The sequence below is a fragment of the Drosophila tropicalis genome, unplaced genomic scaffold, assembly GCF_018151085.1.
Source record: "Drosophila tropicalis isolate 14030-0801.00 unplaced genomic scaffold, ASM1815108v1 contig_443, whole genome shotgun sequence".
NCBI lineage: Eukaryota > Metazoa > Arthropoda > Insecta > Diptera > Drosophilidae > Drosophila > Drosophila tropicalis.
In genome coordinates, this window is record NW_027172907.1 from 2432556 (window position 1) to 2460318 (window position 27763).

Below are 27763 nucleotides of genomic sequence, written 5' to 3' on the forward strand. Positions count from 1 at the left end.
GCATAGGTTTTGGTTACGGTTTTCGGTTTTCGGTCTCATTCTCCTTCTTGTGGCTAATATTGACATTCCTAATCTGTGCTACGCTGCTGCGGTGGCCGTTAAAATGCCGTGTCACTTTGTTAGTATGCGTGTATGTTGCCATTTGTCTATGTATTTCTCTCTCTATGTGTGTGTGTGTTGAGATTAGTATAGTGGAATGAGGATACACAAGGGTCAGGGTGTGTTTTTTGGCTTTTGATTCATGTCTTGCTATCAGCATTGGGCGTGGGTTTGGTTCATTTATATATTTTGATGATGACATTGCAAAAGCTATATTGCCACCAAGAAACAAACTAACTAACTGACTGTTTTACTGACTAACTGACTGACTGGCTGTGTGGCCGTTCAGTTTATTAGTTTAAGTAGCTGCCGGTGATTAGTGCCGCCGTCGCCGTCAAAAGCACCCACTAGGAGGTGGGTAAAACTGCTGGCTATTGCAGTTTGAATTGGTTTTTAACAACGCTGCAATTTCTGTTAACCATTTTTGTGGCTCGACGTGATGGCTGATGATGAGGCAGCCAAAACGGGGGCGAGGCGGAGCGGTTTTCCATGCTGGACGTCATGGTGTTACCCCTAACGCAGTAGTGTTACTTGGCGCAACTTGCAACTTGATTCTCTGTTTCTACTTTTCCTCTTCTTTTTCTTCCATTTTTTTTTCTGCTTTTTCTCTCTTGCAAATTGTTAGGCGGCCCCTCCTAAGTCCTCCTGTGCACCCCTTTGGCCACACTCTTTGCCACTGTCTGACTAAAGTGCAGCACAGACAAAAAAAAAAAAAAAAAAAACAAGAAAGGGAAGCAAGGAGCAAAAGCGATTTGCCTTGCCAAAAGCTGCACGACCAACTTTGTAGTTGTAGCATACTCTATCTCTCTCACTCTCTCCCTCTCTGTATGTGTGTGTGTGTGTGTGTATGAGTGTGCGACAGCACAAGTGTTTTAATTTTACGACATTGTATGAATTTTACTGCTGGCACTGCAGAAACATCAGCACCGCTGTTACATATCGTTAGCTTCCTTAACGGACGTATCCCACATCTGCCTGACTGCCGTTCCTCTTCCTTCTTATCCACTCTTCCCCGCTGCCCCTTCCCTGCCACCCTCTAGGCGCTCTTCTCACAGTTAGTTGTCTGTGTAGTGCCTGTGCCTCATAAATTGCAGCTTGCAAGCGTCAGTGCAATCAGCGTCATCAGCTTCATCCGGTCTACGAAGAGAAGAAACCATGGGCAACATGCAGCAGTAGCTAGCAACAGCAGCAACAGCATCATGTTGCAGCTTGATAACTTTCGGGGCAAAATGCCTTTTGTTGCAAAATAATTTACATTCAAATAATTTGTAATTTTCATTGTTGCATGTTAACTGAAATGTTTCAGAGACGACACCACTTTTCTATAACAATTACATTTATAGGCATACGCAATGTCTCCTTTCCATGTGAACAATCGAAATGCTGTAGAACTACTTTAGAGACTCAACAAAAAAAAAAAAAAGTTTATCGATTTTTCATGACCAAGAAATGGCTCCAGAACGCACAATCTCAATAACCGAAATGCAACAGTTTCGGTTTGTTACTGTAATGTATAATGATCAATGTATAAAGATCTTAAGCTCGCAAACGCATAGTCTACTATAGCAAAACGGTTTTTATTTCGGTTTGTCTTCTACAACAATAGTCCCACAAAAATCATTTAATTTGAAAACAGTAAAAGCATTTAGAGAACCCAAAAACCATATTTAACTTTAAGGTAACATTAAATGTGAAGTTTAGCTCAAAGATGTTATGGTTATTGCAGTTTCGGTTTAACATTGTGTCAGTGCATAAAGAGTGTTTAATTATTAGCATTGACTAGTTTTATACCACTGTGCTTTGGCCTTAACTGCCGTCACTTAACGTTAACAGTTTACGCTTGCCTGCGGGCTAAAAAGGCTACACACAGACACGCACAGACATACACTAACACACACACACACACTCCTGCAGAGCCCAGCAGCAGTCTCTGGTTTTGCCTTCACGTCGTCGTCGTCGTCGTCCTTGTCTGGCCATCATTTTTCGGTGCTCAACTGCTGCTGCTGCTGCTTTCTACGCTAACTGCGTAAAGTTGGCACTTGAAACTGTCAGCTTAAATATGCCAGCTGCACACACACACACACATGTGAATATATGTGTATGTGTGTAGTACATAAAATTTACAAAATGGTCGAACGACTCATAGCGAAAGTTGGTTGCATTTTGGACGTAAGTTACAGCTCAGCCAGCTTCTTGCAACAGCAGCTATGTCTCTCCTTGCAGGCCATAACTTTTGCTATTCCACTATACACCTCGCCATCAACAATCATACTTACACACATACATACATACATATGCATATATAGTATATAGAAATGCATATTTAAATGCCAACATTTCCACTTAACCTTTTGGAATAATTTTTAACTCTAGTTTCTGTTTTTTTGCTCTCTCTCTTTGCTTTCTTTCTTTTAGATGGTGACGAGAACGAAGAAAATTTTTGTGGGTGGCCTCTCGGCGCCCACCACATTGGAGGATGTTAAAAGTTATTTTGAACAATTTGGTCCGGTAAGTTGTCAAATTTGAACCTAACAATGAACACATAGATACCAATATATATATATATATATATATATATATATATATACATATAACCTTAATGGTAATAATCGTAAAAAATAGCAAAAAACGAAAATCAGATTGACAGTTGTGGAACAAATCATGCAATCTATTCGCATTGCGCGTGTTCTATACTCCGTAGATATATATAAATATATATATATATATATATATATATATAGGAGGTAAGCAATGACACCTTCACTGGCTTTGCCACTTCTTGCTACGTTTTGTTTGATCAATAAAAACGCCAAAAAAAAGAAGGAAAGAAAAACCAAAAAAGGAAGAAGAAGAAAAAAACCAAACGAGAAAATTTCGTACCAAATTCAATCTTGACAAGTACTGCAAAGCACAGTGTTGTACCTCGGGTACCCTACGCTCTGCTGTTTTGCCTACCTTTAGGAACTCCACTTCAACACACACACACACACACATATGCATATTGAGTGTGCTGGTCTCGATTTGTGGGTGTGTGTGTGTGTGTGTGTATTTGCGGCTGAGTGCTGTTCGAGTGCTCTTTAAGTTCTCCATTCAGCCATGTTAGGTGGGATGTGGTAGGGAGATAGGGACAGGGACATTTAGAAAGAGCAAAAAAAGGAGCAGAGCGAGTGCTTGAATGGAATGAGACGGAGGCCAGACTTGTTATAGCTTACAAAACAAATTTTTAGCACGAGAAGAACAAAAACCCACGAATTTTCTCTGTTCTGTGCTTCATTTTTTTTTTTTTTGCTGTTGTTGTGTTTTATTCTTGATTACGGGTATACTAAACGAAAATCGATTTATTCCTCTCTATTGATGATAATGATTTTGTTCGCTCGCAGATTTTAATGAGCAAGTGACTCCACATCAAATGAACCAAAACTGGAGACAAAAGAGAGTCATAGAGTTTCTATGAACAATCCAAACATATCTCTTAATCAAATGCCAAACATAAACCTTTTAATTTTTCATAGCAACTTTACTTTCAAAACTGAAACGGCTCAAGTCAGAGAAGATGTTCTGCAAGTGTTTATGAACAGTTTTCTTTGGACTGATCAATAGAAGAAATGGTTTTTCTAACTATTTACAAACATCTCCTTCTACAGTAATTGGAATGTTGTGACATATTTTCATTTGGGTAAATATATAATTTGTCGCTGACAATGAACATTCATCGCGTCCTTGGGGAACTGACAGGAGAAGATTCTGTTTGCAGCACTTTGTGTGTTGCCCTGAATAATGCAAATAGGTGGTTGTTACTTGAAACTGAAATGTTGTTGGCTTATAAAAATCATAAGTAAATACCATTTGGATTGCATTATCATCAACTTCATCGTCATCATCGGTGTTTTCGTCGCGGTATCGTCTTACTGTTCGGTGAGATACAACAGACTCTCACCTGAGGTTGCTGCTTCTGTGCTCTCAGTTTCGTCTTGATAATTGACACAAATTGGCATAACTTTTTGTCAGTGGCTGTGGCTGTGGCAGCCGCGGCTCATAAGACGCAAAGACGTCAACTGCCATTTGCAATGCTTCATTGCTTCAAACTTCCAACCTGCTTACACGATAATGCGAATATAATGACGACCACGAATATAGAAGGTTGAAGGAACATGATGAAGAGGGGGTGGTATGAGAAGGTATAGGCAGAATGGTGGTGCGATTGGGTGCGAGCGAGCGAAACCCATAAATGCCCATCAATCAATCAAATCAGTGGCAACAAAAAATGCTTTTAAGTAATTTTCATCATCATAACTGAAAGAGAAGAGAAGAAGCGAAAGCAAAAACCTAACGTTTCCAAGAAGCGAAAGTGCGAAAATGTTTGACTGATAGATGGAGAGAGAGAGAGAGTGAGAGCAAAAAAGAGAGAGAGAGACGAAAACTGTCAGTAAGCATAACAATCAAATAGTTGAGACACCTTTATATAAACCGCCACGCAATTTCCACACAGTTTCTCTCTATGTTCCTACCTTCTACTTGTAAAGGGCTACTTCAACCAAGCGCAAATTCTTAATAGAAAACTTTTCAATTAATCCCAAAGAAAATTATAATACAATAATAATAACTTTTCGCAGAAAAGAAAAGAACGAGCAAAGAGAAAAGAAAACCTCTAACTAGAACTTTTGGCTAAGGCAAACACATACAAAACAGAAGCAAACCGGCGTTAGTAGAAGCCCAACAACAACAACAACAGCAACAACAATAATAACAAACTGGCTATAGGTAGGAAACGGGGATGGTAGCGGGAAAAACGTCCAAGTTATTGATTACAACTAATCCCCTTTTGGCTTTTGCCTGCCTGCCTGTATGCCTGGGCCAAGAGATTTGCGCTATGGTCATAAACAAAATAGCAAAATGGCAGCTACAGAGGCTTAGTCCAACCTAACACCATCCCCCACCATATTTCCCGCATTCCCCATCCCCCATTCTTGTCTTTACAGGCAGGTGGCCAGCGAGGCGTTAATGACTTTAACGTTCATTTTTCTTTTACCCAGAAAGAGATACAAACAACAACAGCAGCAGCAACAATAAGAACAAAATATCCAAGAATGAGATGAGAGAGATATACAGAAAAATGCAAAAGGAGGAGTAGCCTCGAGATGAGATTGCTGCTAGAAAAAAGATTGATTAGCTGGAGGATGGTTTAGGTTCAGTCACAGGCATTCAATATGATTAATAGTTTGTTGCTGCATGCGTAGCAGCAAGGACAATGACATCCCGGCAGCTACATAGATGAAAATTTATAACCCAACCATCCAGCCAATTTTATGTTACCAGCCCAACATGCATAGCATATATCTATACATATGTATATATATATATATTTCTCTTTTATTTTTAATTTTTCGTTTGGGTTTTTTTTTTATTCTTTATATGTATGTATGTATGTCCGTTGACTCTTTTTGTTATTTTCATTCCATTTTTTATGTACCTATATTTAAAATGTTTTGTTGCATTTCCATTCATCTAGCATTTTGTCTATGCAGTTGCCATGGATCGACCATGTCAATGCCCACTAAAAGCAAATATTAGAAAAAAATAACTTATTTAATGTTATTAAAAATGGAATAAACTGTTTTTATTATTTGTCTAATCATTTTTTATATTTGCTTGAGATTTTAATAGAGTTAGGCAGAGAGAGATCTGAGTACTTTCCTTATAGCCTTTGACTACTGTAGCTCGATAAACTCGGCATTGCTTCATTGATTTTAAGAATTCTTTTGTTGAAAAAGAACTTGTTTAAGGCGCATACACACATACATTGACATTCCTTGAGCATTTCACATTAGCTGTAAAAATGCCTTTGATATTTGACCCGCCTACTCGTACGCCCGTAAAACTTCTTCAAATAGAAAAGAAATGACTTTGTTGGTTGGTTGCTTGTTTTGGTGTGAGAAAATGGAACTAAATTACATTTATGACCTAAGCAAAATCAACTCATTTGTATTTCAAAAAGTAACTAAGATTCTTGCAAACTCTCAAATACCCACTCTCTTTCCCTTTCTCTCTGTCTGTCGTGACCTCCCTTTCTCATTCTAAGCTCCAGTCATTTGCAAAACGATACATAGAAAAGGCCAACTCATATATTTAAACCCACTCTCCCCGGTTCCTGCTTCATCACCGTAATGCTCTGCTCTGTCGACACACCTTTTAAATGCAAATCAGAAAACTGTTTTTCACCCACTCCCACGTACACGTACACAAACTCACACAACCCACCTGCTCAATCTGCGCCCACTTCTTGCCAGCTCTCACTAAAACAGAAAAAAAAACAAAACGAGGCAAAAATTTCAATTCAAATTTTCACTGCGCTAGTTTTGTAGTGCAAATGTTCTATTTACACACACACACACACACACACATTCATATACACTGTGAGAGTGGCGATGGATGAGGATGGGGTTGGACGATGGGGTTGAGGTTAGCTGGACCCCAACTGACCTCAGCTGCTGCAACCTTTGGCCACTGATTTTTATTGCAGCTGTTGCAACTGCTGCAAGCTTTGCGATAACAGAAATTTCACATGCCGAGGGGCCACACAAGAGCACAAGCAGAGGGTAAGTGAGCGGTGCAAGGAGGGGGGCGGTTTGAGGGTAGAAAGAGGAAAAGAATCAAGCTCGTTGGCTAAAAAATTGCAAATAAACTACACACACACACACACACACACACATTACATTCCACCCACTTCTTCTCCTCCGCAAGTTGCCTCATATCTTTCTCTCGCATGGAAATTGCAGTGCAACTATCAGGTTTAGTTCGGACCAGGCCAAAAGAAAATACAAAACGTAAGTAAAGAGGGGACGAGAGCCGGGGGGAGCACAGACCCCTGAAGCTGGAAATCTCTGTAGCTTTTAAAGGTGTTTACGGTGTTTGCATTTTGCATAGTGACCCACCCTATCCGAAGCCCTCTCGCCCTCCTCCCTTGAGGTTGGTTAGTTAATTTAAGCATTTTGTGGGCCAAAAGTGCAACTGTAGAGATAAGTAACAGCAGGAACTAAAGCACAACCAGGATCAGCAGGAGGCCAAGGAGGTGGTTAGGCAACAGTCAAATGTCAGTTACCCACTTGGGTATTAATTCTGATTATGAGCAAATCGGGCAACACGGGTGAATAATAAAAAAATAAAACAAAAAAAATCTGCACACAAAAAAAAAATCTCCACAAAAGACCAACTAACTAATTTCATTAAAAAACAATTTTTATTTTTATGATTTAATTATGGACACACAGAAAACAAAAAAGAGAGGCAGTAAAACTTTGCTACAATTGGCGGGTGAAATTTATTTATTTTTTTTTTTTTGTTTTTGCATAGATTTTTTGTTTTTAGCAGTTATTGTTGCTGGTGTTCACCTGTCCCGGTCCAACTGTCTGTCCGTCTGTTCGTCTGTCTATCTACCTGGTTTGCCTGATATCCTTGTGTGACCTGTCATAACTGTGGGCAATTTTTGAGGCGTTGTGTATGAAGTGTTTCTCCTCCTCAGCCTCCCGCCCACTACCCTCTCACCCTTGCTCGCTCGCTCTCAGTCATTCTCTTTCGTTTGCTGTTGTTGTGGGTGGCATAAATTATGATGCGCAAATCTTCAGCTAGCTAGCTGAATGTAAATGTAAATGAAGGCATGCCAGGCACTCTTTCACTCTCCTCCTACGCCTACCCCGCCACAACAACCACCACCCCTACATATCTATCTTTGTGTGTGTGTGTGTGTGTGTGTGTGTGTGCATGATGAGTGGCAGATTTGCATAATCCTTAGCAAAAGGTTTCATGACAACGCTCGAAATGTCAATGTGGGTTGATGATATTGTTGGAGTGTTGCTGCTGCTGTTGTTGCTGGCAAAACTCAACCTCAAACCGATTCAACCCAAACTGCCACCCACCACTCAAACATTTATCTATAAGCTGCGGCTGCCTATAGTCGTAATTAACAGACGACATACACACAGACACATACACACACTCACGTACACATATACAGAGATATACACATACACATCTACATCGAGCTGCCATTTACATAGCCAATTAGTTATACATAAACACAGACAACAACAACAACAACATGAACATGCACATTGAGAAGGATGTTGTTGTTGTTTTTGTTGTTGTTGGTGGTGTTAGCAATTTCCACCTTAATCCCCTTGGCCGCAACTAATTTAATTGTGTTCAATTTGGCATAAAGGCGTTTAATGCAAAAGGCATTTTTGGACATGACACGAACCAACCAACTAACATACATATAAACCAAGAGGACGAAAGGAAAAGAGAACACAAATAAAAATCGAAAACAAACATTGTCAGCCCACATAAGTATGATATAGAATATGGATTTTTTCCAAACATCTCAAAGAGAAATTTACTTTCTGAGATCTCATTTTATCTGATTTCAGCTGCCTAGTGGATTATATGGTCTGCAAATGTCCATTCTCTTAGGGATTAAGACTCACACACGAATTGTCACACCAGAGAATAAACTTATTATCATTTCCATGAGTACTTATAAAGATATCACAGTTGTGAAGCAGTGTCTTCCTGAAGTTAAGATTTTTCAAAAACTCTACCAAAAAGTGATCAAAACTTCAAAAATTGATGTTTATTGAGGGATTTTTCTGCTTTACTAGCATGGCTCTGGCAACTAATAACTTTATGTAAATTATAAGCAATGAAATCGCTTATCTAAATGATGGATGATGATGATACTCTCGGGTTTTTTCTTTTCGTTTTTTTTTTTTGGTTAGTGTATTCAAAAAAAAAATGGTTGATTTGAGGAGAACGTAAATGTTGTTACCCTTCGATGCGCTCGCTCGTTCGTTAATGCTTTGATAGACACATTACTTCCGTCTCAGTGGTTAGGCTCGACTACTACTACAACAACAATAACAGCAACAGCAACAACAAGGGCAACAACAGCCCTAGAATGGGATAGGGCATAGAGCATAGAGTAGAGAAATCTAATACGTCTTGCAAAAAGGAAACGGCGGCGGGCGAACGAGCCAACGGAGCCAACGAACGAAAGAACGAATAAATGAACGACTCGTCGGTTTTAGGGATAACCGTTTGTTTACACAGCTCCAGACTATTTGCCTGGCCCTGGTCGGTTGGGTTTCCTTCTGTCTCCCTTTAGTCATACCCCAACTTGTTCTTCGTTGTCTGCTCTGCATATCTTTTGCTGGTGCTTCGTGCCTTGCATGGCTTTGGCAAATTGCGCAAAAAACATTGCAGCAGCAACACAAATAAAGCAAGAGTTGCAGGGCGGCAGCAATAGCAGTAACAGCAGCAGATTTCAGGCACAACAAATTGTCATGCGGACAGACACACACACACACACACACACACAGAAGGAGAGAGAGAGGAGAAAGACATGGCTATACTCTGCGGTTGGTCCCGCTTCTTCTCCTACTCCTACACCACTTTCTCAACCTTCTGTTTCTTGCTTCGTGTCGTCTATCTGCTGCTCAAGCACATGAAATCCTTACCCAGGCGCAAGTCAAGCAAACAAACAAACCGCAATGACATGCAGCCAGGCAGCAGGCAAGCAAGCCTGGGTCTGGATCTGGATCTGGGCATGGGGACTGGTGGAAGGACGCAGAAACGAGTGAATCTCCTGCTGCTGCCGCCGCCGCTTCTTCTCTCTTCTCTTTCTCATGTTTCTCCTGCTGCCATTGGCATTGCCACACAGTTGTAACCGGAAACTGTCGCACTTATTTGGCTACGCGCTAGTTTCGCATATTTCACTGTCAACTTGCGGTAAATAGACTTTAAACAAATATGAAAATAACTTCTAAGACTCGCACACACACACATATACACAGAGCCACACTCATATGCAGATCTATGCGGATATCCTAGTTGCAAAAAATGAAGAAAAAAAACTGCGTCGAGGGAAAGAAACGAAATAGAAAGAAATCTGCCGAGCCAAAAGAAAATTTGCAAGTAAACGGTGGGTAAGCAAAATGGGCAAGTTGTAAAGTCTCATGCTCTTCTTTCTTTCTGCTGTCAGCAAAGAACTCTCCGGGGAGGGCTTAGCGGAGGAATCAAATGAAGATGCAGATGAAGAAGGGAAGGAAAGGGAAGGATTCATACTGCTGGCTCTCGGCCACGTAATGCAAATCAATTGTTTACTTTGTGTAAGAGTATTTTTTTTTTTTTGCTCTCCCATTTCCTTTCCTTGCCATCTTCTTCAAGTGCTTATTCAATATCATTAGATGACTAGATGATGTCCATATATATATACATCTATATGTACAATATGTACTTAGTATGATGTTTTGCCTTATTGGAAAAGTTAACGTAAAATCTCTAATTGTCGAGTATCTAAAAGAGAGCCTTAAGCTCTAAGCTTGTTTCGTCGTTTCGTTTCTCTGAAGTTCAGACTTCAACTTTTCTCATTTTCGCTCAAGAGTCTAAAGTGAAGAGGAAGAAGGAAAGAACAGAGAAAAAAAGAAACACAAAAAATCAAAAGAAGAAAAAAGTAAAGCGAAAATCTTAATTTAAAAGCCAGCTGTTGAATCAAAGGTTAACCTTATCCCTTTCATGCGGAGGAACAGCAGCAACAACAACGACTACAACAAAAAGAAGGAGAAACTGGAAAAACTGAAAAACTCATTTTGTCAGACGTCAGCTACCACCACCACGAACGAACGAGCGAACGAACCAGCCAACCAACCAGCCAACCAACCAGCCAACCAACCAAGCAATCCACCAACAACTCGAAGCCTCACATCAATCCCCACATGGCAAAAGCAGCTGAGGACTCTCATATATGCCACCTACAGGATGAGAATGAAACGGAGGCGAAGGAGAGAAACGAGTGAGAGAAACATGCAAATAAGCGAATATTCATTTGATGATACACGTGCGATGCGGTTCCAGTTGTGCCTCCCCACCATCATATCTTTCTCCTTCCCCTCTGCAATGCTGCGACAATTTAAAAAGTACATTTTATCACAGAGAATGGTGGAGGTGGTGGGAGATGGTGGTGGTTGGGGTAAGGTTGAGAGTAAGGGTGGGGGAATCGACAGCTTGAGATAGTCACGTACGTTGTGTCTCCTTTGCCTCAGCATTCTACGCTTTTGTTTTTTGTATTTTGTTTTTTATTTCGTGCCAATTGTGCGCCTAATTAGCGTCGAAATCGCGAAAACTGGCAGCATCTTGGCAATTAAAACGCACTTTTTGGTTGCTTTTGGTTGCAGGCATGGGCATATGGTGGGGTGCTGCAACAGTGATGCTGCTGATGGGTTGAGAGGGTGCCGGTGGAAGGGTTCGGCAGGGGTGAGAGATGAACGAAAAGGGGGCTACCGTGTTGTTGTCTACAAAAATTAATTTGATTTATGTATGTTGCTCTTGCGAATGTCTGAATGAATGTTGTTTCTGTTCTGTTTCGCTCACGGTCTCTCTTTCTCTCTTGCACGCTCTCGCTGTCCCTGGGTTCTGTTTGTTGCCTTTTGCACCTGCCATTGGCTTGTTGTTTCGTGTTCATGTTCATCTGTCTGTTCGCTATGTTGTTGCTGCTGTTGGGTGCCCCATGGCAGGTAACGAATTTTTGCCTGCCAAACAAACAACGAAAATAAAAATAAAATATTGCCAGGGCAAATGTAAAGTGTCGAGTTTTAACGTGGCATATATGAGCTATGTATATTTGTATGTATGTATGTATGTATGTGTTAGCACGTCTTTGCTATAAAAACAAGAACAATCACACAACCGTGACTATGGCTGCTGCTGTTGCTGATCTACTATGTTGGGTTTTAGTCTTAAAATGAAACGAAATATCCAGACCAAAGCAAAACAAAAAAACATATGCGACAATGCAAATAAAAAGCCATAAACTTTCATTTAAGTTTAAAATGGCATTTAAATGAATGAGTAAATGCCAAGAGTGGCCCCATTCCCCGGCAATCCCCCTCCACAATCCCTTTTTTTGTGCGCCACACATATGAAATTGGAGTCTTAATATGTATGTATGTATGTGTATTCGTGTGTGTGCGTCAGAGTGTGCGTGTGTTGTTTCGTCTTATGGGTTGAAACACATGTATCATAATTCATTTTCATGTTGTATTTTCTTGTTTTAACTGCAGACAAGGCTGGCCCAGTCACCCCAATCCAACCCAACCGCCACCCCATCTCATTGCCCACTGTTTCTTTACTTTGCCAACATAAATATTAAAGACCAACAACAAGGAAAATGGCCCAAAGGCAAAACATTTGACTTGTTAGAAGGAAGCGCAAAGGCAGGGGGGAATGGGAGGGTAAAAAAAAAACATGTAGTATCTATAAAGCAATAATAATCGATTGCCCATTGATAAAAGGCAAAGAGGCTACGGTGCGTATACGTAATGGCAGCAGCAACGGCAATAGCAGATGATAAAAAAGTATAGCATACTTTTTCGCATGTCACAAGACAGCAAAACTTTTTGCTGATTCAAAAATTGCTTTTTCATAAGATAATTTCAATGAAAATTTAACCAAATAAAAGTTTTCTAATCGACTATAAAACAAAAAAGAAATTTTTATTAAAGGCCATTGAAATTGAGAAAGCTTTGGACAAACTCGCTACTAAAAAACACAGTTTAATACTTTGGTTTTTAAAATAAGTTTTCTCTATTTGAATTATAGTTTTTTTTAACACTTAAACGTTAAGATTAAATGATTCATTTGTGTTTTTATTCTAGTCAATACAATTTGGTTAAGTTTAGTTTTTTGAAAGGTTTTTGCATTCGTGGGACAAATGATAGAAGTCGATCACTAGAAATTGATGTGAATTCAGTTTTTATTACACTTTGAATTGGTCTCCCTCTCTCTCTCTCTCTCTCTCGTTTAGATATCTAATCGAAGCATATCAATTTTCACACATATCTGCAAATACAATTTTCGCGTTGATTGTTTGGCAGAGCGCTTCTTATTTTCATTTTCGATCTATTTTAATGTGCGAGCATTAGCCACGTTATCATTTATTGGCAAAAAAAACAACAACAGAAATGATGAGAACGGAATAACAGAAACGAAAAAAGGGAGGAAAATTGAAAGTATTTATCAAGCTGCTAATAAATGGAATGCCTCGATGGATTCTCATTCGACTTAGCTGCTAGACAATTTTTCAAAGTTGAAATTAATAACGATTTTTTTCGCTTTTGCTGTTGCTGCTGCTGCTCCATTGCTGCCTCGACATTGACGTTGCCTTTAATTTTTCTTTTATCTGCCATTGAACAATGGAGCAGAAGAATAAGAATAAAGACGACGATGAAAGGGAGGAAAAACTGAAACTAAAGATAGAGATGAAGATGGGGGTGTAGGGGGAGAGAGAGAGAGCGAGAGTGAGATGGAGGACTAGGAGAGGAGCATAATAAATTAAGCGCTGCTTGCCCGTTGGCTGCCACTTGGCCAAAATAAATTGCACTAAGCGAAAAATAACAACTCAATCCATGGCAGGACACAACGACAACGTCGACGTCGACGACGACGACGACGACAAACGACAAAAACTGCCGGCCAGAAAATTGAAGCAGCATCAGGACAAACGACAAATGGAAAAAGTGCGCAACACAATGGCCCAAAAAGAGCAAAAAAGAGTGATAGGGCAGAGCAGAGTAGAAAAAGAAGAAGGCAGGGACTGTAAAGAGAAAATCGAATGGTAAAGGAGGCAGCGAGGGAGGTAGAAAAAAGGGATATAAACAGATTACGTCGTTATTGGCGCTGCTGTTGCTGCTGTTTCTGCTGACCAGCACGTGCCCACACATGTCCCCAGGATGAATGGGGCAACTGAAACTGGGAGCTGGGAGCTGAGAGCTCCATTCTTGCTATCTATGCATGGCCATGGGTTTTCTCGATTGATTTTGCTTCGTTGTCCGCACTCGTATCACCTGCAGGCTACTAATCTGCCGCTGCTCCAGCTCCAGGTCCAGCTCCTGTTGGTTGGGTCGTTCTGTTTTTTTCTCCTTCCCATTTTGTTGTTCCTTTTTTTTTTTTTTTTTTTTTTTTGAAGGCAACGCAGTGAAGCGTTAACGTTTCATGTCGCCTTTGTCCTGTCCTAGCCTGTCCTGTGTGCGCGCTATCCTTTGCTCTATCTCCATCACTATCTATCTACCCGTTGGCCTGACCATGCTGTTGCTGCTGCCTCCGTTCCAGCATTAATTTATTTTATGTCTCCTCTTCTCCCCTATTTGGCATTCTTCATTCTGGCGGCGGCGTGCAACAATTCACTTTTCTTCTTCGTTTTCTAGTTTGTTCTTTTTTTTTTTGTTTTTGTTAATTAATTTGCTCATTTATTGCAGGCGACACTAGCTGATTGAGTCTTTAAAGCAGTCTTTACAGTTATCTTTACATGGTAGTTAAGTCAACTCCCCTAACTTTTTTTCATCATTTCCTAAATGGTGTCTTTTTTTCCTTTTGTTCCTCCTGTATTTTTCAGTTTATGAAAAACAATAACAAAAACATAAATCATCAAAGACGGTGGCACAAAATTTTCCGTTTAGCTTTTCTTTTTTCCGTTCCCTCGCTCTCTCACTCTCTCTCTCTCTCTCTCTCTCTACCTCTTTCTCTTCCCTTGCTCTGCTTTTATTTTTTAGCTGACCAAAGTGAAAAGAGAATGAACCAACCAACCGAAATTTGAACAGAATATAGCAGAAGAAAGCAAATTATTCGACAGCAGCTGCAATTTTGGGGTCTTTCTGTAAAATGGCCAGATTTTGTAGTAGATATAATCCTTAAAGCTCATACAATACACCAAAAACAACAACCAAAAAAAAAGAGAAAACAACATAGAATGGCAAGCCGCATTATTTGTCCCTCTTGTGCCCCAGCTTCAGCTCCTAGTTAGGCTTAGAAATTAAAGCAGATTAAAGGGATTGCATATTACGGTAGAAAATGTTGATATTCAATCTATGCATTCTCTTTATTATTGTAGAATACAGCATTCACACACAATTTCTGGAATCCAATCAATGTACAGATACATTTCGGCAAACTAATTACATAAGCCATACTCCCCAAAAAAGAAGAGCCTCACCTGGGTTCCACATTTTATGGACAATGTGCACAAAAGTGCATATTGTTGGAAAATGAAATCATTTGTAAAACTTTTTGGCATATTCAAATGGGCAAATTAAGCTGTCAAATTTCCTTTTATTGGATGAAGATTTTCAGTTGAAAGAATTTTCGTATTGGAAAGCAAATGTATTTTACTTTAATTTGCAATGAAATCACATAAGACTAAGTTCAATAGAAATCTTGCTATTTACTTGGGAGAAGAAAAAAAAAGACATCAAGAGCCAACTAATTAATTGCCCATTGCTTAACGCAGCGTATACGTGATAAAATATCAAAAATGTAGCATACTTTTCTGCATGCATACCAACTTTCTGTTTACCTTTAATCGAAGGTTTGGGAATTGTTTGTAAGAGAGTTGTTCTTAAAGGGGAAAAATGATTGACAAACTCAAAAACATTATTAAAACAAATTTTCTTTACTAAATCTAAATAGAAATTGTTCACCCATTTGGCAAAAGTCACCGAGTTATGACCTCTAAAGAGATTCGACTTAAGGTCGCTTAGAAATGTTTGCCTGATTCCAGAGAAAATCATCTAACACTGTTGTATTTTCCAGATTTCTATTAAAAGTTACAACTTAAGCTTGGATTGCCAACCAATGCCAAAAAAGAGACGCCATCTGAAATTGCAGTTATGAATGATTTTGTGGCTTATTCATAATTTATACGGATATAATCTCTTCAAAACTCACTCTGTACTCTGGTATTTGCTGCGCATTCGCCCCCACGTTCGCTTGCTGCTCATTGTGTGCAAAAGTTTCGTTTTCAAATTTAAGTTTCCTTTTGGATGATAGTAAATTTGCACAGATTTTCCACTTGCTTCCAATTCCCATACCAATTTCAACTTTAAGCCACTTTCATCTACTTCACTTCAACTGTTGCAGTGCCAGTTGGCTGAGGCTGTGGCTATGGCACTGGCAGTTGTAGTTTAGCTCTAAATCATCTTACCTGCCACACAGCTTAAGTCAGCTTCTTCCAGTCGCCGCCCGTCTCGCCCCCTCCCTCCTTTCCCCTCTCACACGACTCAGGAAACCTTTCACCGTCACCACATAGCACTTAACGCTACCAGGGGCCCACTAATTTACCATTATGCTAGTAGTTCAAGCTCTGCCTACTACTCAAGTTGTCGTTCATTATGCGTACCATTCTCTCTCTCTCCTTCTCTCTCTCTCTCACTCTATCTATCTTCTTTGCCCCCTTTCTCTTTCTCTTTCTCTCTCTCTCTGCCACACACTTGCTCACTGTTTGCTGGCTAAGGCTTTTGAAGTCTTCATCCTACTCCTAGAGCCTCCTTTTCGTTCTAGTGCTGTTGGAATACTTATTATTTATTGCGCTTTAGCCTTAATGCCCAACATCTTGGGTTCCTGCTTGGCTGCTTTTCGCCTTTCACTCATTTTACATTTTTCATGCACGTTCATTATTATTATCATTGCCCCAATCCCCCTCTTAACCACTCACTCTCTCTCTATCAAGTTGGCTGATAAGCGACGAAAATGTGCAGAAAGCTGAAAGTTTCGCACAATTTTTTATGCCCCAGTAGGAGGCATCCGGAAGTGGCAGAAACGGGAGGGGGGGCATATATAGCCAGCTTAAAACGCAAAAATTTATCACTGCAGTAGGGAGAGATGCTGCTCCTTGGGCAAATAAAAAAGCAAGGCAAACGGAAAAAAAACGCAAGAAGCGAAAGGAAAAAAAGGCGAAGAGAAGAAACTGCAACGCGCCATTCAATTTGATTACTTGCGTCATAAATACCGGAAGCGTCAGAGTCAGAGCCAGCCAAGAGAAAGAGAGAGGATGCTGTTCCCCCTCCCTGCACTTCTCTGTTATGTGCACATGTGCGTGCTGCTATTCTGGGTAAGAGAAGAATATGAATGCGCCTCGATGAATGACGGCGGTAATATCCTGTGCCGTCAGCAATTGCAGTGACGCAGCAGCTGGCTTGGCCTGGCTCTTGGTTTGGCGGGGTTCCTCCTTTTATGCACTCAAAAGAATCTGGTGCTGGAGCGAAGAAAAGGCATTAAAATGTCGACAGTGAAAAGCATCGAAACCCAGAGAGAGAGAGAGAGAGAGATAGAGAGAGAGTGAAAAAAACGTATTAGTAACAGACTATTGAGACGCGTTGAGAGGGAGAGGATTGAAGGTCGGCGGAATGGGAAAAGGAAAGGGAAGGGGAATGGGAAGTCGATGGGAAAAGCGGATGGGCGATATAGTGTTGCCTGGTCCTGGTGCTCTCGTCCTGGTCGTGTGAATTCTTACAAGTGCTGGGTTGCTGTTACCAAATGACTTATGGTTCTCTCTGGCACTCAAGGATGAGGGAAAGTAAGGACACTATCCTATCACCAAATCAGCGGCAGCAAAAGCAGCGTGCAGCTTGCATAAAAAATTTAAACCGTTGGCGATAAAAAAGGAAACTGCAGCTGAAAATGACTTTGGGGCATGTTCATATGTGTGCGGTGGGTGGGTGGCTGTGTGTGTGTGCGTAATGACTGATCGTGTGATTTTTTTATGCCCGCAGTTGCGTTGAAAGACGATTTATCTTGGCTATATGTTTGTATATACTTTTCCTCCGACTCGGCTCCCCATTCTTAGCCCACAAATCAAATCCTTGGCGAACAAAAAAACGAAATAAAATAAACAAAACAAACGAGTTTTTTTCTATCTCTTTCGATCTCGCTCTCTTGCTCTTTCTGTCTCTGTTCCTTTGTATATATATTTAAGTTGTGGTTGCAAACAGCAAAATATCTAACCAGCTAGCTAACTGAATGCCAAGAGGGCAGTTTGCGGGTGGGAAGGGAAATGGTATCCCAGCGGTTGGCAGAGATTAACTTTTGGTTCACTCAAAGCGACCACAGCAAGTGCTTTTGCATTTAAAAACTGCGCCAGGCTATGCCAATGTAAATGGGCGTTGGCGAGTGGGCGTGACTGAGCTTGTTAGTGGCCAACAGAACATACTCTATTGTTGTTGCTGTTGCTGTTGCTGTTGACAAAGCTCATGTATGTAAAAACAAAACAAAAAAACAGAAAAAAGAGAAGAAAAAAAAACAGGCCACAAGCCAGGCAGATTAACAATTAGCTGGCATTTTAATTTATTTTATATTTATAAGCCATAGAATGACACAAACTAAAAAAGACAGAAACAGTGCAAGGTGACTGAGAGAAATGTTATGAAAACTTGTAGCTAGAAGAAGTTTCTACCAAATTAATTAAATAAATTTATAGATTAGCTGAATTCATAATTTAACATTTACCTGTCAATTTAAACTTTGTCTTAACCACATTGTTTAATCTAATATGAGCAACTAATTCTATAGTACCAATAAAACGATCCCAACTAAAGGTTAACCTCCTCTCGTTTAGTTTCAAGCATTTCATAGATAGTCATAGATATTAATCCTTTTGATATGGAAACCTTTGAAATTAGAGTTCTGCTTTGCATGAAAGACTTAAAAGATAATAAAAGTTATAAAAAAAAACTCTACAGAGTGAAATATAAATTTATTAAAGTTAAAAGAAAAACTAGTTTTTCAAGTGGACAAAGTGCAAAACATTGTTTTTTTTATATTTTTTTATACAATTTTTTTTCAAGTTAATATAAAAGTGAAAGCAAAAACCAAACCAAAATTCCAAGCAAGTGAATTAAAGTGAAAAAGAAAAAAAATTGAAGAAAAGAGGTAAAAAATAAATATGTATTAACCGAAAAAGCAGTTTAACGTTCTTTATCAGCAAATCAATAAGAATTTGAATGGGAAGAATGAAATATATTTCAATTGAATAAAAATATACAAAAAATAACATTACGTAAAGCTTCGGCAATGTGTTTTTTGGGTGAGTATGACAACTCTTGTCCTTTAGCTGTCGCCCACCACAAATAGTTTAGCTTAGAGTAGAAAAATCACTACAAATGCAAAAAAGACTCTAGGTCTTTAATATCCTTCTTCTAGGTCTTTAGAATCCTTCCCATTTGTATCAATTGATGTTGTTCTGAAATATATATGCAAAAAAGACTCTAGGTCTTTAATATCCTTCTTCTAGGTCTTTAGAATCCTTCCCATTTGTATCAATTGATGTTGTTCTGAAATATATGTTCAATGGCAGGGTCAATTGTTTTAAATGACTTGTTTTTAACGACTTTTGATCTACCCTTTCGTTCATGTAGTCATCATGTACAAACAATTTACCATACAAGTCGTATGAATATTTGATTGAGTTTTCATTTCATTGAGTTTAGCATAGTTTGAAAAACTTGTCTAAATTATTTCAAATATATGGAAATTAAGAGCAAAAAACTTGGCTGCAAAACTTTTTAACATTTCGCCCTTCACAATTGATGATGCCCCTTCTTCACACATTCGATTAGGGCGAGCATTGAGGCGGAGGGTGGGGAGGCGAAAAGTCATCTCTCCCCAGCCAGACCACTCCATGCCAAATTCACATTCCCATTTCCATTAGTTTTGATTGTCTAACGAACTTCCATTTCTGGGCCTAGTCGTCGTCCTCCTCCCAGTACTCTCGCCCTCCCCTTCCGCTTGAAGCAATGACTGTCAAAGCTTTGAACACGCGTCAATTGTTTGTGATTAGCATGAAAATCATTACAAAAACACAGAAAATGAATGGCCAAATCCTAGTGGAATCGAACAGCAGCAGGAAAGGACAAAAAAAACAAAAAAAATGACAGGACTAAGGACGACCAAAAATAGAAAGAACAACAAGGAAAAAAAAATTGTTACGCTGCTGAATGTTGTTGTAGCTTTGTCAAATGTGTTTTTGTGTGTCGTCTCAGATGTGTCAGTGACAGTCAAAAGAGAGAGAGAGAGAGAGAGAGAGAGAGAGAGAGAGAGAGAGAGAGAGAGAGAGTGAGAGAGGGACAAGCGTGGTTGCGGGACGACGGGGGGAGACAGCCAGTACCAGGAGGTGGAGTTCTCCAACCAAGCAGACAAAAGCCAACCAGTGACAAAAAATCGAGTTAGGCAAAACAAATAGGAAAATAGTTTTGGACGGGATGTCGCCAGCGATGAGGCAGCCGAATAAGAACAAGAAGCAGAAGAACCATCGACATAAACAACAAGAACAACAACAACAACTAAACGGAAAAAACATAAAATAAAAGTAGCTAACGGTAGAGCAGAGTGAAGCGGAATGAAGTGGAGGAGAAGGAGGTCTTCTCGGCCTCTCCTGCCCGTTGTAAAAGTCAAGCGAAATAATATTTTCCGGGTGCCAAGCAAAGGCAATGCCAAAAACACAAGAGAAGAGACAAGAGCAAAAGAAAGAGAACAGGGGGGATAGACACAGCAGACAAAGAGGGTGGAGTTCGGAGGAGGCTGAAGAGGTTCGCTCAGGACGCGAACTTGCGGCCATCATTGTAGGCAATTTGCAAAAATAGCAACGATTTCTCTGCCCCTGATGCTCCTCTCGCCCTCTCACCCACCATAAGGAAGTTAGTTTAAAGGAAATCAAAATAAAAATCATAAAAATGCAGAAAGCACCAGAAAGAAACGAAAGAAAGAAAAAGAAAAGTAAAGACAAAAAGAAACAGCAACATTTTGTTGCTGCTGCTGCTTGGCACAAAAGATGAAAAGTTGTTGCTGTTGCTGTTTATGGCGGAAGTAGATAATGCCAAAGATGAACAAGGCTAAGGATGTCGTCGTGTCTGCCAGAAGGGGGCAGAGACCAAGACCGAGACCGAAAGTGAGAGGATGACAGAGACAGAGAGAGAGAGATAGAGACTTGTGTGAGTGAAATGAAGCTTAAGGGTCCGGTTGGGGTCTATAATTTTGCCATTACAAAACAATAGTAAAAACAAAGCTGCAACAAAGTTTACCAGTCACTCTGTAGGTCTCCCTCTCTCTTATTTTTCTCCTTTTATCCCTCTTACTTGCTCGCATCTCTCAGTTGGAGAGAAATCTAGAAAGAGAGACAGAAAGTGATAGAAATGAAGAAAGCTTTGTCGCATTAGCTACAATTACTGTCGCAATTATGGCCAAAAAGAAACCTTCTTTGCCAAGTTGTGCATGTATATGTATATATATATATATATACATATGTATATAAATTCTTTTTTTTTTCTTGTTTGTTTTCGTTTGGGTTATATATTTTTGGTGGACATACCGAATCATTAATAACTCAACCCCCGAGCTAATCAAGCGGAGTTCCTTGCCCAACCTTCTCCTACCCTGTCGTTCAGTGAACTTTAGCTAATGGAACCCGAAAATAAAATAAAAACGCAGAAAACCCTTAAATACGTGCGATAACATGGTAGTAAAGAGAGAAGTCACCCTTCTTTCAATCAGTAAACGACGGCAACGACGACGACGACGGCGACGATAAAGTCAACAGAGAGATGGAATGAATGTACCACCAGTGGATGATAGTGGAGTTGGGGTTCAGTGGTTGGGTGGTATCCAGGAGCAAAGTGGCGTCTAGGCCTACGCAAAGTTCAGCTGTTTTGTCACTTATTCACAGCACATTAAACAATTTGCTTTTTACGCCGGCCAACATACATATATACACACAACATCAATGACCCATCTACCCGCCCGTCTGCTCTTGCTTCTATTCCTGTTCCTGTTCCGTTGTATCCACCTCCTCCCCTGATGCCCTGGCTATCGTTCTCGATTGCTGCCTCGATTGCCCAGCCAACCGCACATTTTAATTGTTCTCGTCATGAACATGTCATAAAGCAAATCAGATTAAATGCGTCACTTATTATTGTGTGGGGCCCAGCGTGCCTGATGCCTGGTAGCTGATGTTCCGCCCTCTGACTGGGCACGTGTTGGTGTGTATTTCTCTCTCCCCACCCCCCCGCAATCTATTCCCGTCTCTATGTGTTCTTTGTTAACTGCGGTCAAATGTGGTAACGCACCACGCGACATTTGATGGCAGCCAAGAGATGGAGCTGAGTAGCATATCGCTTTTATTGCATATTACCTTGTCGAACATGATGAAGACAATAGAAGAAAAGGAAGTTTAAAAAGCAAGGGTGAACTGTGGTCTCACATTTGACAGTTTTAAGAAGACCTTAATACAACATTTCAATGGCGAACATGTACACTATTTATCAATTTATTGGCTTTTAGTTTGGTAATTTTAAAAATTAGGCTACACCAAGTGTTTAAGAAGTTTTAAAGTGCCAAAACAATTGTGTTATACTGTTTCACTTTACTATTGATCTTTCAAGATTTCTAATATTGTATACAAGTTCTAAATCTTAGTTGTACAATTTTAGGACTTCTTGTTCTTTGAGCCCTCTTCTTTGTTATAAGAACCACTGTGGCAGGGCACTCGAAAAGGGTCCTTTTGATAAAAACATCTTCTTTTCTTTTTCATTTCTGTTGGCTTGTACTTGTCGTTGTTGTTGTTGTTGTTGTTGTTGTTGTTGTTGCTGTTGTTGGTGTTAACTTGCATGTTAGATTGTGCGTGCAGCTTAATTAGTTGCAAACTGTTTTTCATCATCATCAACTAGTAACACACACACACAGACACAGACACACACCCACATGAAAGGGACAAGGACAAGAAAAAGTGGAGTGAAGTGGTGGTCAAGTGATGTATGGCTGGCTGGCTGGAATGAAGGGAGGCGGAGGGGGATACCACCAACCAGTGGGTTGTATGACTGCATGTTAAGCACACGTTTAGTTCATTTTATGTGTAAGGTGTTGACTTGACTTGCTTATGCTTCGGTAGGGGTGAAGGGGAAAAAACTTCTTCATCATCAAAAGGGAATTAAGTAAATTGACACTGAAAGCATTTAGTCAAGTTGAGGGCACTTTGTGTTTGGTTATCTTTTAATCGGTAACTTCGCTGTTGCTGGCTCTCTCCTTCTTATTCATTCATTCCTTCAGTCATTCTCGATTCCTCCACCCTCTTTTGCTATATCTGTGAATGGCAACGAATCGAATATTGATTTCTAATATTTATGCAATTCCATTTTACAAATTTGCATACCAAATCCTGATTGCTAGGGGACTTTGAGACACACACATACACACACACACAGAGAGCGAGAGAGAGAGAGAAAAAAAGAGAGAGCCATACAAATATATAACTATGGGTAACAGGAACAAATAAAACAAAAAACGTTTTCTTGGTAAAAGTCACACAATGACAGCAGCAACAGCAGCAGAAAAAGAGAGTGGATAAAAGGTATGGAGAATGGAAAACTGAAGACTGGCACTTGACGCGCACCGGCAACAGTCGATTAGTTACACACAGACAGACAGAGAGACAGTGAGACAGACAGACAGTCGAATAGACAGTCGGATATTATAGACAGATAGTGCTTTTTGTTTCATGTGTGTAATCACAGCAGCTCTAGCATAGCAATGGCAATTTTCAAAATGAAAACATAAAATAATAAATACAATTTGACAGCGCTCGTTCCCTTCTCGTACGTTAGTTGGCTCGCTTGTAGCCAATAGATAGTTTCATCCAGCTCCCAGTCATCCTATTATACATAGTTTCCTGCACTCAGAGAAATGGTCAATCAGATGTCAAAAGGACATATTGGGAACACGTTTGTAACTATTTATTCTATATCAAGAAATCGGTTTGAGGGCCTTTGAGGGCCTCAAAATTTAGCCAGTAAAAAGTTAAGAAAACTGCTTATTTTAGTTGACTTCTTTTGAGGGGAGTCGGAATTCATTTTGCACTAAAATTGTTGGCCCAACAAGCTGGAACTTTATGCGAGTCCAAGAGAATTTTTAACACTTAGCATTGCCTACTTTAAGGGATCTCAAACTGCATATTTGTGCCGATTTTGTGAAACATAACCAACTGTATGTGTATAATTTGCTTGCACTCTTCCGTTTTTCTTCTTTTTTTTTCAAGTGTATATAGCTTTGTGTGTATGTGAAGGATCTGATGGAGCAGCAGCAGCATCTACATAATCATATTATGCTTGACTGACACAACAAACCAAGCGCACAAATGTGGGTCCAACTGCATTGAGTTGAATCAGATGAGCAGGAGCCAGAATAAGAGAAAGGGACGAAGAGAAGGGATAGAAAGGATGGGAGAAAAGGGAGAAGAGATTCAAGTAATTTGACAGGCGACATACATTTTCGGTTGCACACACACACCAACACTGACATATACACACACACACACACACACTGACACCAATACACCAAAAACAGCTGGGCAAATCTGTTAGCCAGTGAATTGATGAGGGGGCAAAAGCGATAAAAAGGCTTTGCCAATGGGCTTGGAGAATGTTGGGGATATATGTAAGCTTACTCCGACTGATGCGGCCGCTGCTACTACTACTGCTGCTTCTGCCATGATATGGGCGGCAGAGACAGACAGTTGGAGCGACAGCGCCACCTGGCAGCTGCCAAAATTGCAAAATTGAAATTGAAATGCGACTGCTGCTGCTGCTTCTGGTGCTCCTGATGCTGATTCACTAACACACATACATATACATACATATGGCTATACTATATGACCATTCGCATACATAATACCCATACGCACTGTATGCACTCGACAAAAAAACAAAAAACAAAAACAACAAGGCCAAAAGGTAACGCATTTAGAGTGATTCTCGTTTTAAGTGAAGAATCAAATTGCAATTCATTCTGCAGCTTCAACCTGATCATTACTTTTACTCTTACGATTCACAACTTGTTTAGTTTTAAAGTGATTTAATTTTTGGACTTTTTAGGTGAAAATGTATATGAAAAACTATGCCAAACATTGAAAAAGTCGCAAAAATTCAATTAAATTATTTACCCAGCAAGTGTTTCTGCTTTATGCTTGTTTCTTTAAGTGTATAGGCTGTCTTTCCACCTTTTGCCCCGATAATCGGTTGCTGCTGCTTCTGCTGCTGTTGCCTGTCGCAAAGACAAGCCAAAGCAATTAATGTAATGAGCAGCAGCATGTCAGAGTAACAGTCGACGTCGACATTTTTGCACAAGAATTTTCAATCAGGCAGCTCTACCCAGTGAAAAGGTAAAAGTGTTTGGGGGGCTGGGACAGGCAGGCAACATCCACAATTCGCATTCACAGCCCGAAAGTAAGAGAAAAAGAGAGTGAGCATAATGTGTAAAGGCGTCCAATGTAATTGTTTAAAACCAAGCTACTTAAGTGCCAAGTGTAGAGAGGGAGGTGCTGTGTGTCGGGGGGAGGTTAGTCAGCGGGAGGGTTATGCGAGTGTGAGTGCACAAACAAAAAAGTCCAATCAGGCCTGCATTAATGAGGTACAACATCACGATGGGAAACTCAGAGAGAACACACAGAGATACAGAGAGGGAGAGAGAGAGTGAGTAAGTAAGAGGGAAATGTTTCTGCATTCATTTGCATTTATGTTTTGTGCCAACTAATTTACAGCGGCTTCTCTCTGGGCTGTGTGTGTCTGTGCGTGTGTGTGGTGTGTGTGTGGGGATATAACAAAACAAAATCAGCGTCAACAGTCACGACAAGCGGCAAACGCCGCCCCTTCTTCCATTCTTCTATATTTTTGCTTGACAAGAAGAAAACATATTACACCTGGTATATCTCTCGCTCGCCAAGTGCATTTTGAGTTGCTTTGCCAACAAAGAACCCACCCAACACATCTCGTCCCTCACCGCCCGCATAGCACACACAACATGCATAGAATATGTGCATACTCATTAGTTTGGAGTGGTTCCGTCAACAGCAACAAGAAGATGCAAGAAGAAGAAAGAAGGCTCGCAACAACAACAAAAACTGAAAGAAAAGAAGAAGATGATGTGAAGCACAGACGGAACCACCCGAACCGCTGGGCAAACATCAACCACCCAATCCATACCACCACCATCCACAAAACAGACTGAGTTGTCAGTCATTCAGTCAGTCAGTTGTCGTCATCTTCTCTTCTGGGCATAAACAAACCTTTTAAGTTGCACCTAATTGTTGTTGTTGTTAATGTTGTTGCAACAGGGAGTTTTATGCCTTCTTTTTTTTGGTTTTTTCTGACGGTTTTTTTTTTCCAGCTCATAAATTTTTTTTCATATTTTTGTCAATGTCAACCGACGGCGATGGCACAAAACGTACGGGGTTGGTGGCTTTTGTCTGTTCTGGTCGCTAGCCCAGTCGTCGGTCCTTCTAGATCCTACTCTTTATCTCGGTCTCTCATGAATAACTGATTAAAACCATTTTTTTGTGTTTCGGTGGGGTGGGTGGATGACGGTGGTGTTTGGAATGGGTTGAATGAATAGCGCTTGTTTGAGCTGACTGCGCTTTCATTTATAATGACTTTGCTGAAGCTGATGTAGCTGAGCTCTCTGATGGTGGACAGCAGCAACAGCAACAGCACCAGCACCAGCACCAGCATCAGCATCAGCAACAGAGAGTGCAATGTCACCAATGAGCAAATGCGCAAGGGGAAGGAAACCAACAAGCATTGGGGGACGGATGCATGATGTGCTGGCATATGCCTGCTTTACTGCGCTTTACTTTAGATGATAAATAGCTGTTATACGGCAAAGAAGTCAGAGCAACACAACTGCCACTGACACTGCCCGCCAAAACGGGATCAGGTTTAGTCAAGAAAAATGATGGTGACTGTCAATTAATGCAGCTGTAACAGAAAACTGTTCTATCATTATGCCAGCAAGTTATGTACATATTAAGCAGCTAGTATACAAACTGTTATATCCGGCAAAATAAATGTGTACATTTTTAAAGAGAGATGCTAGGACAAGGGAATGGAAAAAGAGAAACCAAGAATTCGACTTGGCTTTTGTTAAATGGATATGCAAAGATCCTTTCCACAGCAGCATAAACATCTTTTAAGCCCTTCAAACTAACTGTTATACCATTTTATGCAATTCAGGCAATTGAAATTTTTAAAGCACATTTGCTAAGGAAGCCAAATTGCCAAATGACGGCGAAGAGAAAGCTTCTCATCTCACCTCACCTTATTTCATCTCAGTCAGCAGTTAGACCAAGAACTCTTTGGCCAACTATTCTGAGCTCATAAATACAACATTATTTCGCAACGTAAATCGCAGCCTTGAAGCGTACGTTCGTTCGCTCGCTTGCATCGTCGTCGCTTGTCTGCGCGCGTCTCAATTCACTGCACATTTTGCAAATAACAATCGCATTTTTTGAATAATTCAAATCCACTTTGTTGCCCCGTCTATCTGGCTAACTGACTGTCTGTCTCAGTGTCTTTTTGTCTGTCTTACTGTCTCACTGTCTGTCTGCCATTCTGTGCGTCTTTGAATCGCAGCAAAACGACAACGTTGTGGCATAAGAAAAGCGAGCGGGATTCAGTTTAGTTCTCAGTCAGCCAGCTCTAGCAGCTAGCTTGCCATCAACTGGCAAAAGCATTTTCCGTATGCTCCTTTCTATATATACATATTTTTTTTTGTGTGTTGCTGCTTTTGTTAGAGGGCCGCATAAAAAATGTATAGCATAGTTTTGTGCGTTTGGTGCTGCTGCTGCATCAACACACATACACACACAAAGACATTCACAGTATTGCACAATTAGAGCTCACCCATTGGCTCTCTCTCTTTCTATCTATCTATCTATCTCTCTCTCTCTCTCTCTCTCACTCTCTGCTGCTCATTCGCTCTATTATCATCATCATCATCATCAGCTGGAGAGAAAAGCCAGAGAAACGAG

At 40.3% G+C, this 27763-nt stretch overlaps 1 protein-coding gene across 7 annotated transcripts in view; it reads left to right on the forward strand.

Annotated features, from left to right (window-relative positions):
* Rbp6 (RNA-binding protein 6) overlaps positions 1–27763 on the forward strand; it is a 196629-nt gene that overhangs the window by 126916 nt on the left and 41950 nt on the right. For all 7 annotated transcript variants that reach the window (XR_011031961.1, XM_068286439.1, XM_068286440.1 and 4 more), the window contains one exon: positions 2515–2607. Coding sequence is in view for 6 of the 7 variants with exons in the window: in XM_068286439.1 (XP_068142540.1) it covers positions 2515–2607 (93 nt within the window). In the remaining variant the exon portion in view is untranslated. The remainder of the gene's footprint in view (positions 1–2514; positions 2608–27763) is intronic.